Here is a 14,091-nt window from a genome sequence, read left to right as displayed (position 1 = left end):
AAGGGATGTCGTTGTGGCTCCAGGTGCAAGCTATTAGATAAATGAGACAGAGTTTTGCTGCAGTTGGAACCGGGAATGTCCAAAGCATTTTGTGCAATAGTTACAGGCCCCATCTGGCTCTGCCTGTGACAGAGTGATGAAAAAGAGGGGAGGAATTCCTTTATCACACCTCGCTCTTCCTTGCAGCCCAGCAGGACTGTCAGGGAACCACAAGCACAGGTGTCAGATTCATGACCCTGTGGAGGAGGCCCACGTCTTCCCTGGTACATGCATAGCTAAGCCTCTGCCAGGTTAAACGGTTCCATTTTCAAGTCTGTGGAGAGCAGATCAGCTGTAGCTTTCACCTGGCAATGCAGGGCTCCTGTTGCTCACCTGCAGTCAGGTAAAAGGGACAGTAGGGACCCCATCTGTACAATAACAGCAACTCTGTTCTGATGCCCCACGCCAAGTGAGCAAGCTGTTCTAGAGCTGATTTGGAAAGAACTGCTATTAAAATGGTCACCACTTAATATGTTTGCTTCTTCATATCTTAAATCGCTTTCTTAACAGAGGCCTGGTGTTTGATACCCACTATGGAAACCTGTTGAAAGTTGATGCCTATGGGAACCTCCTAGTGTGTGCACATGGCTTTAATTTCCTCAGAGGGTGAGTGCTGACTCTTGGCTGTTCTTTTTGACTTAACACGCTCTTTTGTGTCACTGATCCTCCAGGCACTCCTTGTATAAGGAGTCGCGGGGACTCCGCTAACAGCAGATGCTGTATTGCTGTTCCTACAGCTCCAGGGCTGACTGGGGATGCATTGAGGGTCCCAGACACAGCAACAGCCCAGGGTGTTTATAGAGGAAAGGTCCGTGCTGGCACAGACCTATCTGTAGTGTGCTGGGAATAGAAGAAAGTGTGCTGTGGGAAGGGGTTGATGGGATAATCCAAGGGCTGTTCACCTGTCCTGGCACAGTTTAACATCAGCAGCTTGTCAGTTAAGACAAAGACATTGTGCAAGGGGTGCTGGGAGCAGAGAGGACCTGTGCCCCATGAGACTGTTAACTGCACAGCCATTGCTAGGAAAGTTCGAGGGCCTGAGCTGGCTTGGGGAAGGAACAAGCTTGCTCTACCCCTTTATGTTTCTGACCTTTGAGGATGTCAGAAGTGAGGCATTGCGTGCCATTTCCTGCAGCCTTCCCTGGCTGCTCGTGTTTGTCTTGCCTCAGAGAAGGTGCTTTAGGGAGCAGAGTGGACCACAGTGCTACATGCCTGATGTGTCCCAGCACGTCTCCTCGTATCCCTGCTGCGAGGGTGGATGGATGGAAGGCAAGTGCAGGCCAGCTCAGGGCCCCCAAGGTGACATGCCTTGTCATTATGGGCCTGTAAGTCCTTGCATCAGGAAGCCAAAATTTAGAAAAAGGCCTTATATATGCACTCAAGTTCCTCTTTGAGTCAGAAGTGATCTTCAGAAGCTCCAGAAATGAAGGAAACCAGAATAATTAAATTACTTTAGTCATTGCCACCCTGCTGATTAATTGCAGAGGGCCCCAGGCAAGCCTCCTGCAGCACAGCCGTGCACTCCCCTGCTGAAAGCTGCTCAGGGGAGTGTAAAGCAACACATGGAAAGTGGGGGAAAGTTTAAGATAAGCAAACAATGAAAGTGCAGATGATTTAAGGCATCCTCATAGCCAGCAGCATGGGGCTTAAGGTCGAGTTGTGGACTCTCGACCACTCTGTTTTCCCTGTGTGGGCTCTGCTCAGTTTGCTGACTCAGCGATGAGGGCTTCGTGCCCAGCTCTGCCAGAGCGGTGAAGGGAATGCCGGTGGATGCAGTTTTGTTTTTGCGCCGCTAGTGCACATGGGAAAGCTGAGTGTTGCTTAAAGCACAACAGACTCTAGTTAACGGACCCCGCTACAACTATATTTTGCAGGTCAGCACATTTTATTCTCATTATTTTTTGTGGTTTCATTCTTCTCCACCTTATCTATTCTCAGGCCTGAAACACGGGATCAATATCCAAATAAATTTATCCAGAGGGATGACACAGATAGGTTTTACATTCTGAACACGTTATTCAATCTACCAGGTGAGTTTAATGTGAGCCAACACAGGCCTGTTTCTGTGCCTTTGAAGCCAGTAAAGTTTTGCTAATAGCGTACTATACTTATCTGGTTTTTTTGGTTTTGTTTTTTACAAGAACTTTCTTCTTTTGGGCACAAGGCCTAAAGTTAGCTGTCCATATGATGTTATCCTTGTTTTAAAATCTTGCTTTATCTCTTTGCAGAGACCTACCTATTGGCTTGCCTAGTGGATTTCTTTACTAACTGTGACCGGTACACTAGGTACGTATTCCCTCTGGTTCAAGATGCTGATGGTACAGTAAGATTGTTATTGTAAAGAGCAGTACAGCACAGATGGAGCTGTTCTTAATAGCAGTGGAGGCCCCTCAAGTGGTTTCAGTGGGAAAAAGTTCAGGCCTCTTATTCTTTTGACGTTAAGAGAATTTAGTGGTGACGAGATGATCTGTGTGTACAGCAGAGACGGGTTATGAGGGTTTCCTTCACAGGGTATATCAGTATCACCATACTGACTGACACTGGTATTTGGGCCAGCTTCTAAGACCACACACTTACTACAGGATGACTATAGGCACCATCCAGCTCATTTTGAACCTGTGTCCATTGGAGCCATGTTTGAACTGGTAACTGAAAGGCTAAATTTCCTCAGCCAGTTACCACAAGTCCCTCAGGTCATAATTGAGGACTTTGTTCACTTAAAGGTGAAATGCTCAGACCCAGTGTGGTGTAAAAGGCTGTTTGTGCAGCATGAGTATTTACCTAGCTTTCAAATAGGTGTAAGCATAAAAACAAGCTGCGGTTTGAACTGGCAAATGTGAATGCTGCTGTGCTACTGACTCATGTGATGGATCATCTTTGCATATTATGTGAGTGGAAGGCAAAGGTTTAATGGGATTTTACCTGGGAGCAGAGGAAGTGTTTATGCTGACAATCCGTCAGGTGAAGTATCCTTTCTCAGGACAGGTGTGATGATTGCTATCATAATAAATACAGCTCTGTTTAATCCTCCTTGATTTGTTCTGATGCAAACTCTCATGGGTGTCTCAAAGATACCTCCACAGTATCTTGTAGAGGAAATGTCTCATGTTAACTCTAACTGTTCAACACAGAAGTAGTTCCTCCTCTCAGCAGTGAGTATTACATTTATTTGATTTCCATGGCACCCCCTTCTTTAGTGTTGGAAAGAGGGAGAAAGAGCAGCACTCTGCTTACTTTCTCAGTGCCATTCATCTTTTGTAAAATGCTGCAAACTGCACAGTCCCAGTCTTTTTTCCTTCTTGTAATACTGCAGGGGAGAAATAAGAGTTGCAGTCACAGAAAGCTGTAGTACTGCTATGGAGGCACAAGCCTGAAGTTAGGAACTCACATCCTAAAATTTTAAACAAACGTTCTTTGTTTGGTATGGGTAACATGCAGATCCTGTTAAACTCTGGTTGTAGCCTTCTTTCAAGTCTGAGCCGCAGTAAAGTAGTAAATAAGAAACCATTATGGTAAGATGAAAACACAAGCTCCAAACAACATTTTGAACTGTCTCTCTCCTTGACATGTTTTTTACCTGCTGCGATGGGCTGCTACAATCTCTCTTCTTTCTCCTCACAGCTGTGAAACGGGGTTTAAAGATGGAGACCTCTTCATGTCCTTCAGGAGTATGTTCCAGGATGTCAGAGATGCTGTTGACTGGGTTCATTACAAGGTGATTGCAAGAACTCCTTGGGATGTCTGTAGTTGTAACTGAGTTAGAGGGACTGGTTTGTAACTCATGAGTTAAGATGTTACTCCTCTTTTGGGCAAGAGCCCTGCTTTGCCGCCTAGTGAGCAAATAATAAATTGCAGTTGTATGCAAGTCAAGATCTCGACTGCCCTCCTAGTACTGGAATGTATCTGTCTTGGCTTCCTATTCCTTTTTGTTGTGCCCAGATTCCATTTCTGTACTGTAATTCATGGATTTTAGAACGGGATGCCATGAGGGTATTTGCACTTACAGTCCACAACTTGTACATTGCCCTAATTATTAAAACACCATTTTACTGTAAATAGTTTACATTGGTACTGTCTTATGTTGTCTGAAAAGTACCTGCATGAAACAGAGAAATACATCAACTGTCTCTATTTAGAGAGGAGAGCCAGTCCATCTTTTTCACACACTTGTGCACAAATTTAGAATATAATTTTGTGAGCATTAACATCTGGTTAAAGACCTGATTTTCTTGTTCTTCCTCATTCAAGAGGTCTGTTGGGGTGGGATGGAGAACCATCACAGGAGAACTCTGCTCACAGTTGTACTTGTGGTGGTCCTTTTAGCCATGCAGAAGTCAGGAATCTATTTTTCTTTCCTTATGCAGTGTTGTGTGATGTTGGAGTTGGCCTTTGAGTAAAGCATTATGGTCAGTGTTGGAGACAGGTCGTTGACTGTCTTGTTTGGTATGGCAAATCTATTTTTTGTTTGTTTCTATTGTATTCCCTTCTGAAAGGGTTAAAATGCTGTTGAAGTGGATTATTTACCATGGTGAGGGAATCGATGGATCACAGAGTTTATGATGGTCCCTGCTACTCAAAGCCTCTCATCTCTAGAGTCACTGGTTCAGATTCGCCCTGGTTTGTACTTTCACAGCATTTTAAAGTGTGAAAGTTGGCATTACTTTGATGTCTCTTACATCATAAGTTTCCATTACCTCACTGGCTTCTGTTGTTTCTATTTCAGGGATCACTCAAGGAAAAGACCCTTGAGAATCTGGAAAAGTATGTGGTGAAAGATGTAAGTGTGAAGTTACTTTACTTGTGCTACATGACATTCTGTACTGAGTAAGCAGGCAAGAAATAAACATGCTGATTTGCTCTACTAAATCACAAAATGGATAACGCTGTGATTTCTATTGTAATAACCAAAGACAAAGTGGAAAGTTCGGACGTGGCCTTTATACTGAGCCAGTGATCCACGTGATTTCGTATTCACGTGCACGTTTTTTACGTAAAATATAAAAGCCAGAGGAAATGTTATCACGGGACACAGGTGAATACACTGGCAAGGCTCGTGTTGTTTCTTTTCGTGGTGAAAGCAACTGTGTTCCCTGCTGACATTTTCTCTGCCCAAGCAGACCTCTTTTTAAAAAGCAGCAGATGAGCATCTTTTTAGACAGAAGTATTCCTTAGTTATCCAACAAAAATGTTACATACATTTAACCATGAGGGACTGAGGGAAAGATCCTGAAAGACTCACCAATGTCCAGTCTCTTGATAGCCTCAAAATATGTGTTCAGCACATCTAATTGAGGAAGCTCCAGTTGTTCCCTTACTTTTGCCCTCTCTGCAGCATGCAAGGCCCCTCTGGACCACTTACAGTATAATTATTCTTTAGTTTAGATGAGCTCTGTGGTAGACTATCACTTTAAAGCAGTTAACCTTATTTCTAGTTACATGCCTGCAAAATTCTTAGGAAACCGTTCTGTGAGGTAATCAGCTACTCTGGCAATGGACTGAGATTTATGATTCAATAAAAATAGCCCCAGGAATAAATTCTCCCTAATTTGAGGTTGGAATTATAATGCGCTCCAACTTGTGGCTCGTGTGAGCTCAGATTTCACCTGCCTCTGGGCCCATTTCGGGAACAGACTTGGAGCTGGAGGAGCTGCTCCAGCGTGCCTGGCATGGAGCAGATCGGTGGGAGCAGCACAAGGTGCCTGGCACTGTTGTTGGCAAAGGCACTGCAGCCCTGCTGAGCCATTCCCCCTTGCCTTCCTCCCCTGGGCTGTGCTCTGGAGGGGTGTTACGTGGACAGACCAACAGCTTTCCTGGCTCTGGCCCATGCAAAACACGTGAGTTTGCTTGCTTGATGGTTTGATTTGCTTTGTTTTGTCTGGTGGGATCATAGTTGAGAGTGTTTTGCTCATGATGAATCTCTGTGACTTTTGTGTGTGACTTGTATGTCCCTTGGCTTTCAGGGGAAGCTGCCACTGCTGCTCAGCCGCATGAATGAAGTTGGGAAGGTATTTCTTGTCACAAACAGCGACTATAAATACACAGACGTAAGTGCTGCTTGAATTGTTGTGTTGGTATATAATGGAATAAGCAAAAGCCAGCCATTCATTTGTATGGGTTTTGGTAGGACATCTTCTGTTGGAGAATCGGGTGTTTTCTAAGCTAGGTGTGGGATGGTTTAGTGGTGAATGTAGATTAGGTCTTGAGTCATCTTTTGTAGTCCTGGTTCTGCCACTGACCTAGTATGGGCCTGCCTTAATTCCTTCTGTGCCTCACTCAGTTCCTCAGCAATTAAAAGGCTGTAAGAGAAATTGATACTCATCTTAGATTTCATCATCCTTTAAAATGTAGAACTTCCCTTTCAAGTGAGAGAGTCTGAGTACAGACAGGTCACCAAAGCCATGGTCCTGGAGAGCTCTAAGAGCCAGAAAGGGCTGTCTGCTGTGCTGTAGGAATAAACACGGTTACTTCAACTCCAGGTAAATGTCAGGATGTTGCAACACTGCTAATCCAAAGATCTATATGCCATTTTAAAGCATTGCGAGATATACCTGAAGCAGTGTGCAGATTTCTGAGACACATATGTTCTTTGATTATAAAAATGAGTGGTTTAATTCCTGTCACTTTAAATTCCATCCATTCATTTTGTCTCCAAATCTTATGCTGACTTTCATGTAAATCCTGAAAATAAAGTTCTGTAACCTGAAAAGATAAAAGCAGAAACGTATGCTTTTATAAACTACACAAATGTATGTTTAAAAATGCATCTTTGAATACTTTCGTTCTGTCTTTCAGAAAATTATGACTTACTTGTTTGACTTTCCACATGGACCAAAGGTATGTGATTTCTAGACTGCAGTTCCAATAGACTGATGTGCCTAATTATCTGTGTAGCTGGGAAGCATTTTAATCCTGCTTCATCGGCTGCATGGGATTAGTTGCTTTAATCTGGTTAAAATACGCTTGCTGTTTTGTCTCCTAGTTGAATGGGATCAAAGCAAATACAATATAACAAAGAGAAAAGAGGCATCATCTGGTCTCAAACAATAATCTGTATTAATGATAACATTATTTTAGTGATAACACATTTTAACTGTGGCATTTTGCAGCCAGGTTTCTTAGAAATCTTGCACAATGTTTTAGATGTTGTTAAGAAAAATCTTGATGGAAAGGAAAGAGTTTTATAAAACAGCAGAAACTTTTATGGATGATTCTGCCTTGACTATGGTAACTCCAGAAGTTTTAGTCATGCTTTTTCTGGTTTTCTGAGGTCAAAACTCAGCCCTGCAACTTTTGGAGAGAGGCTTATGAGCTGAATTTATACTGCTTTCTCAATCTCCCAGTGGGAGGCTATCTCATGCTCAAAAGATGTGTTTTCACACTGTGCTCTAAAGGTAGAAGGCGGACAAGGGAGAAATTTTCAGAACGTGGAAAATCACCACAACTGGTAGTTCAAAAAACTCCTTGCTGTGGTCTTGATTTCAGAAAGAGCGGAAGCATGGAGCAGAACGGCCTCATGAATGCCCAGTGTCCTTTGGGCAGGGCTGTGATTCAAAGCCGTGCTCTGTGGAATAGAGTCCAGGCCTTTTCCCACTCTTAGCAAATGTACCAGTGTGGCCTTGTAAGGCTGAAGCTGTGAAGTTGCATGTGTCTGGATCTACGCAGGGTATCACCTTCAGAAACGGTGGCAGCGGTGTTATTTACAGCATCTCTTTACACGACAGCTGTGCTGTGACATGGATGTTCAGTGCAGTTCTCCTATCTCACACCACGTCCTCAGTCCTCACTGCTAGGCTGGGTTGGGATGGGCTTGCCACAGAAGGGGAGTGCTTTAGGAGATGGCGCTGGCAACCCAGCATCATACCACAAGAGGCAGGAACTAGGGGATTTTGATGGACCAGCAATGTCACAAGGTTATGGCTATGGACAATGACACTCCGGTTAAACTCCCTGTGGTTGAGTGTGTTGTGCCTGATTCTGGGATTTGTTTTTGCCTTTGCAGCCTGGGAGTGCCCATCGGCCATGGCAGTCCTATTTTGACCTGATCCTGGTGGATGCGCGAAAACCCCTCTTCTTTGGGGAAGGCACTGTGTTGCGGCAGGTGGACACGGTGAGTGGTATATGGAGGGTACCTCTACGGCTGGAATGGCTTGTGCACCTCCTGTGTGGTGTCTCTTAGTGGCAACGGGCAACACGGTGTTTAGACAGGACCTGCCCTAGAGATGGTGGGCTGGCTTCTCCTCTTAGTGATTCCCGAGCAACCCCATCACCTGGGGCACAGCAGAGCTCGAGGCTTTGCTGGCTTCCCTAACGTACCACAGGTAGCAATAGGAAAAGAATGTGGAAAGCCACCTCTAGGCTGCCTGGGAGTGAGAGAGAGACAAAGAGTAAAGTATCAGTAGGACAGAAAAAATCCAGACCGTCAGCTGTTCTGTACTAACGCAATGTCTCCTTCCTCAGGTGACCGGGAAGCTGAAGATTGGTACCTACACTGGCCCACTGCAGCACGGCATCGTGTACTCAGGAGGTGAGGCAAGAACCCTTCTTGTCCTGTGGAGTAGCTCTGACGTGCCCTCATGGCCTTCAGCTACTCCGGCTGTGAGAGGACTTGTGCCAGGCAATAGGCAAGGTTGTGTTTCGCAAAGCGCGTTGTACTGTGCCCTCTGCACACTGCACCAGAAGCTCTCCATCATTATTGCTGCCCAATGCAGGGAAGAAATGGACCCGTTCCTCCTCAAATGCCCTTTTCTTTCTTGCCAGGGAGGGTCTGGGAAATGCCACTGCAGGGCTTGTGGTGGAGAGGCAGCTGCAGCTGGCCCAATGCAACATTTCCAGCTGTACTTACGGTGCTGCCACCAGTGTGACCACGCTTGGAGGGTCCTCTGAGCCAGGGAAGGGCAGCGGGTGGATATACAGGGCTGTCTGTGACGCCCAGGGCTCCATTACTCTCACACGGGGTGGGAGGCAGCATGGCCCCTCTGTTGCTGCCATTCACGTGGGGGTGTGCGTGGGCAAAGCTGCCCCTGGGTGAACTCCCAGGTGGGTGGGCAGTGCCCTGTGCTGCCATGGCCAATCTGGGGTGCTACATTTAGCAGTGGAGGTTTCTGGGAGGAAAATGTACCTGCTCTGTCCCTAACCCTGGCTCTCTGAAATGAGCCACACGTTTCCTTTTGGCATCCCGTTCTAAGCCATGCCATTCTTCTCTCAGGCTCTTCCGACACAGTCTGTGACCTGCTGGGGGCCAAAGGGAAGGATATCTTGTACATCGGAGACCATATCTTTGGAGACATCCTCAAATCCAAGAAGCGCCAGGGCTGGAGGACCTTCCTGGTGATCCCTGAGCTGGCACAGGAGCTGCATGTCTGGACAGACAAAAGCGGTCAGCAGCTGGGCAAACCCCAGGCCAGGCTTTGCTCTTGCTGGCCTGATGCTGCACCCCTGAGATTACCAGGGCATAGGGGTGCAGGGGAGAGATCACCCTGGCTTGCCCCTTCTCCTTTTGGCCCTTTTTCCCTGGGTCTGGGTGTTGATGGCAGGAGCTGGGGCAGCTCTCCATGGGCCGGCCTCAGGGTCCCAGGCCTTTCCTGTGCTCTTTCCCAGGCCGCTTGTGCGTGATCAGCCAAGCGCTGACTTGGCCAGGGGAGAAGCCGCAGCTGGGTGGGGTCGAGTTGTTCCTCATCCATAACCCTGCCCCAAAATCTCCTCTCCCTCTGCCCATATGGAGCTGTGGCTTCTCTGGTAAAAAGTACCTGACAAGACATCTGGATTATTCTCCCTGTAATGCCTGAGCCATGACTGCTCTCCCATCTGCAGGGAGTCCCTGCTCACCAGCTGCTTCCTCCTTCCTCCCGCTCCCTCTGCTGCTCTGCTGCCAAAGTGCTGTGTGTTTCCCATCCTCCAGCGCTACTGCTTTTCTCCCAGGTTTGCCCTTTGGTGTGTAAATAGGTCTGGGGGTTATGCAAGTTGCCCCATGGCTGGTTGGAAGGTTTTGGTGAGGGCTGCGAAGGTTCAGCCTCAAAAACAAAAGGGGCAACCAGAAACCAAGCCCAAAGCTCTGCTAGTGGCACAGAGCGTGACTGAACCCTTTCCCTGCACAGTGGCCATGAGATGCCATGCTCCTTGATGCAGTGCCCCTCCACCGCCATGCAAGGGGAGCGGGCAGGATGGTGGGTTTGCTTTCAGCCCTTTTCATTTCAACAGTTTAAACTTACTTTTTTCTCCTTTATTTTCTGGATTTTCCAGCCCTTTTTGAAGAGCTGCAGAGTCTGGACATTTTCTTGGCCGAGCTATACAAGTGAGTGTTCAAACAGTGACAACTTTCCTGCTGCCTCTCCCAGCCTAGCAACAGCTAACGAGCGGCTCTGACGAAACCTTGGGGTTGGGTTAGCGGCACTGCTGCCGGAGCTTTGACTCAGGCCTGGGCTCTGCCCACGAGACCAACCTTCCCCTCCAGACCAGCCTCCCTCCCCCGAGTCCCCATCCCACAGCATCTGGTTCTGAAAGGCTTTTCACACCTGTATTTACCTTCTCGCCTGTAACTAGGCATCTGGACAGTAGCAGCAATGAACGCCCTGACATCAGCTCCATCCAGAGACGCATTAAGGTACCAATCATAAAAATCCCTTTTCCTCCTTTTGGATCCCAGAGGGCTTGACAACCCAGCCCCACTGCTCAGCCCTGAAATGCTTTGCTCTGCCTTTGGGTGGGCACAGCAGGCTTGGCAAAGCCGTTCTCTCTTTGTGGATGCAAACGGAGGAGCTTCTCAGCTCACTGGTGTCACTGGCATTCCTGAAAGGCAGCCTGGTCTGGAATAGGGTCTCCTTCCTCATGCACACAGCAGCACTGACTGACGCTGCTCACTGCTGCAGAACGGGGCGCTGGCACACACAAGCTTGGAGGGGCTGTAGCCTCTGGTTCAGCCAGCCCTGGTGTGCCAGCCTGGGACAGGTGCTGGGCCTGAGCCCTCTGCTGCCTTCCCCTCTGTTAGCTGGGACTCGGCTGTGCTCTGATGCCACGGGATACGAGCACAGAAAGCCTCCCCGGAGATCCTTGCAGATCTCATGTAGCCCCCAGCCCTCAGCGTGCTCCACTTCAGTGTTGTCCTGGCTCCGCGCTGCTGCCTGCCCGGCCCAGGATCTAACTTGCCTTTTGCTTGTAGAAAGTGACACATGACATGGACATGTGCTACGGCATGATGGGGAGCCTCTTCCGCAGCGGCTCTCGGCAGACCCTGTTTGCCAGCCAGGTGATGCGCTACGCTGATCTCTATGCAGCCTCCTTCATCAACCTCCTCTACTACCCCTTCAGCTACCTCTTCAGAGCTGCCCACGTCCTGGTGAGTTGTAGACCCTGGGGAGGTGGGCAGGGGTCCCAAAGGTGCCTGCACTTGTGTTTGTTAACACTTCCACAAGCTGCAAGCACCAGGAACGGCACCTTGGAGGGTTGGGTGGCATTTGATGCACTGTGGGCCAAAGGGCCACATTCTGGGGTTTGCATCTGCCTCAGGCAGATACCCTGGGACTGGGACACCCCTTGCCATCTCCTCTCTCTCTTACATGTGTAGATGCCACACGAGTCCACGGTAGAGCACACGCACGTCGACATCAATGAGAAGGAGTCACCGATGGCCACGCGCAATCGCACCTCAGTGGATTTTAAAGATTCTGACTACAAGCGGCATCAACTGACCCGCTCCATCAGTGAGATCAAACCGCCCAACCTCTTCCCCCAGGCACCTCAGGAAATCACACATTGCCACGATGAAGATGACGATGAGGAAGAGGAAGAGGAGGAAGAAGAGGAGGAAGAGGAAGAGGAATAAGAAGGAAAAAGCAAAGCATCTCTGAAGACAAACCGTGACTCTAGCAGTGATCAGGAGCGGATTCCTCTGTTGGGGCCCTTGGGGTGATGGGTTGGGGGTGTGTGATTTTTGCAAAGGCACATTTGGAAAGTGTCTGGAAACTTATAACAAATTAACACTAATTAGGAGGAGACCCTTGTTTTCAGTTTTGCAGACGGTTCAAAAAGCTGGTGGATTCTGCCTAGGTGGTGCATTCAGATTGGACTGCCCGCCTGTGCTGTCATGCTGCTCCCATTACATTTAGGGATGCTGCATGTTTCTCCCTTTCCCCTGATGTGTTTCATTCGATTTTCATTTGAACGGTGTCCTGTGAACGGTTTTTGCCATTTGTTACATTCGCTGTGAAGAAGGAAGGGATGTGCTGGGCCCTACAGGAGACAAAATGATCCCAATTCTCCTGCCCATTGGGTTGCTGCCCTTAACCCTCTGCTTCTGGGTTACAAAATCCCCCTCCCCGTGTTAGCCAGGGTGTTGCTGTGGCTTCCAGCACTCAGTTTACCCTCTGCTTGGCGTGAGTTTCTCTGTGTAAGTAGTTCGATTCCTCCGGCTGTCATGGATGGCAGTGGGATTCCAGCTCTTGCATATCTGCAGCTGTACACGTTTTGGCTTGTAGACGCTTGTTATTCTCTCCCAGTGTTTCAAAGCTCTCTTTCATCAGCAGCATGTGATGCATGATTTCCAACGCATTTCTCAAACAGCTGAGCCGCACACTGTGTTCTCAACTCCTGTAGTTTCAGCAGTAAATACTAACCCAGGAGCTTGAAGCTACTGCTTTAGCATTACGTTAGTCGGTTTGTTTTCCTGCTGCTTATTACTGACCTTTCTGTCCGCTCAGCTTTAAGAAAGCGAAGCATCCCAAAGACAAACCCAGCCACCATCTGGAGTGAAAGGGCCTGTTATTCCAGCGTGCTGTGGGCCACGCGTGTCTGCCCTAAACTAGGAAACAGCATGTGCCACAGGGCCAGCCCCATGGTGGGAGCCGGGAAACTCCAGTCTAGCTGGCAGCTGCCCTTGTCTTTGGCCAGGCGCAGAGCAAGCAGAGCCTCATCACAGGCTGCAGGGAGCAAGGCTGCATCCCCGGCCAAGGAGGGTGACGGCTGCAGGCTGCTGTGCGGGGAGCAGGGGTGCTCCACGGGGATGGGCAAGCGGTCCTTGTGCCTGAAAGCCAGCCCGGGGAAGGCATGGGGGTGGCACGCAGCTGGGCAGCAGTGCCCTGCGGTTTTCCTCTGTGTCATGGGTGCAGCCTCCCTTACTCCAGCCTGTGCCGTTCGCTGTGAAGGGATTACAACGAGGGCCCTCTTGTAATGAATTCGACTGTTGTTTCAGTACCATAAACTCATTTAATCTTTTTTTTCCATTTTAAAGTACCTTAGGAGAAAATAAAAAAAAGAAAAACCACACCACCAAACACTGCTGCTGTAGTGGCAGTTGTTCAAGTCAATAAATGATGAAGTTTCTAAGAAACGCCTGGTGCTTTGTGGAGCGTCACTGAGATGATGAGGGCTGTGCTGGAGGTGGCAGGGAGAGCTGGGACTGGGCTGTGGGGAGCCCAGCGGGATGGGTGGCTGAGGAAGAGGGAAAGCATCTCCGGGAATTGGTTGTGTGAAGCATTGCCGAGCAGTGGCTGTGGATCTGGCATTAAGGGCTTGTCTGGTCTCCAGGGAGCAGGTGGGCAGGAAGCAATGGGGGGGCCGGGAGCACAAGGCTGTTGTTATCCCCATTGGCTTCAGCCGGGAGGCACAGGGAGACAGAGGTGGATTCAGAGAGTGAGGAGGGGCTTTTCCATGGCGGGAAGGGCAACACCCCCACCCTGCCCCTACCTCCACCATTGCACCCTTGCAGGGCTGTTTCCCACAGGCGTTACCAAGGGCCGCTCCCCACCATGTGTGACCCGTGCCCAGGGTGGCACTGGTGGCACAGCACGGCCCACGCTCCCCAGGAGCTGCAAACCTGGATAAAGAGACAAATACCTGGGGAAGGCCGGCGCTGCCACAGCGAGGGCACCGGCTGGCCTAGCCAAAGGCAGTGTGTGCCCTGCGCCTGGCCGAGATGCGGACAGCCCTGGTGACAGCGCACTGCTGTGCTCAGCCCTCAGCTATCAACAAACCCCTCGTATCGACCAAACCGGACCAGATGAGGCCCCGCCATCAGAGCTACCACAGAAGGATGTTCAGTACCCAGGGCCCAACGTGTCA

General features: G+C 48.8%; 1 protein-coding gene across 1 annotated transcript in view; it reads left to right on the top strand.

Moving 5' to 3' along the window:
- Positions 1-13,354, top strand: part of NT5C2 (5'-nucleotidase, cytosolic II) — a 63,056-nt gene extending 49,702 nt beyond the window's left edge. The window contains exons 5-18 of the mRNA XM_072870223.1: positions 550-645; positions 1,978-2,069; positions 2,268-2,325; positions 3,661-3,754; positions 4,763-4,816; positions 6,000-6,083; positions 6,832-6,873; positions 8,039-8,146; positions 8,497-8,563; positions 9,245-9,415; positions 10,279-10,330; positions 10,579-10,639; positions 11,195-11,371; positions 11,600-13,354. Of these exons, the coding sequence (XP_072726324.1) occupies positions 550-645; positions 1,978-2,069; positions 2,268-2,325; positions 3,661-3,754; positions 4,763-4,816; positions 6,000-6,083; positions 6,832-6,873; positions 8,039-8,146; positions 8,497-8,563; positions 9,245-9,415; positions 10,279-10,330; positions 10,579-10,639; positions 11,195-11,371; positions 11,600-11,857 (1,414 nt within the window). The 3' untranslated portion in view covers positions 11,858-13,354. The remainder of the gene's footprint in view (positions 1-549; positions 646-1,977; positions 2,070-2,267; positions 2,326-3,660; positions 3,755-4,762; positions 4,817-5,999; positions 6,084-6,831; positions 6,874-8,038; positions 8,147-8,496; positions 8,564-9,244; positions 9,416-10,278; positions 10,331-10,578; positions 10,640-11,194; positions 11,372-11,599) is intronic.
- Positions 13,355-14,091: the final 737 nt, after the last annotated feature.

This window comes from Ciconia boyciana, chromosome 8, assembly GCF_034638445.1.
Source record: "Ciconia boyciana chromosome 8, ASM3463844v1, whole genome shotgun sequence".
In the NCBI taxonomy this organism is placed as follows: Eukaryota; Metazoa; Chordata; class Aves; order Ciconiiformes; family Ciconiidae; genus Ciconia; species Ciconia boyciana.
This window is presented reverse-complemented; position numbering and strand designations above follow the sequence as displayed.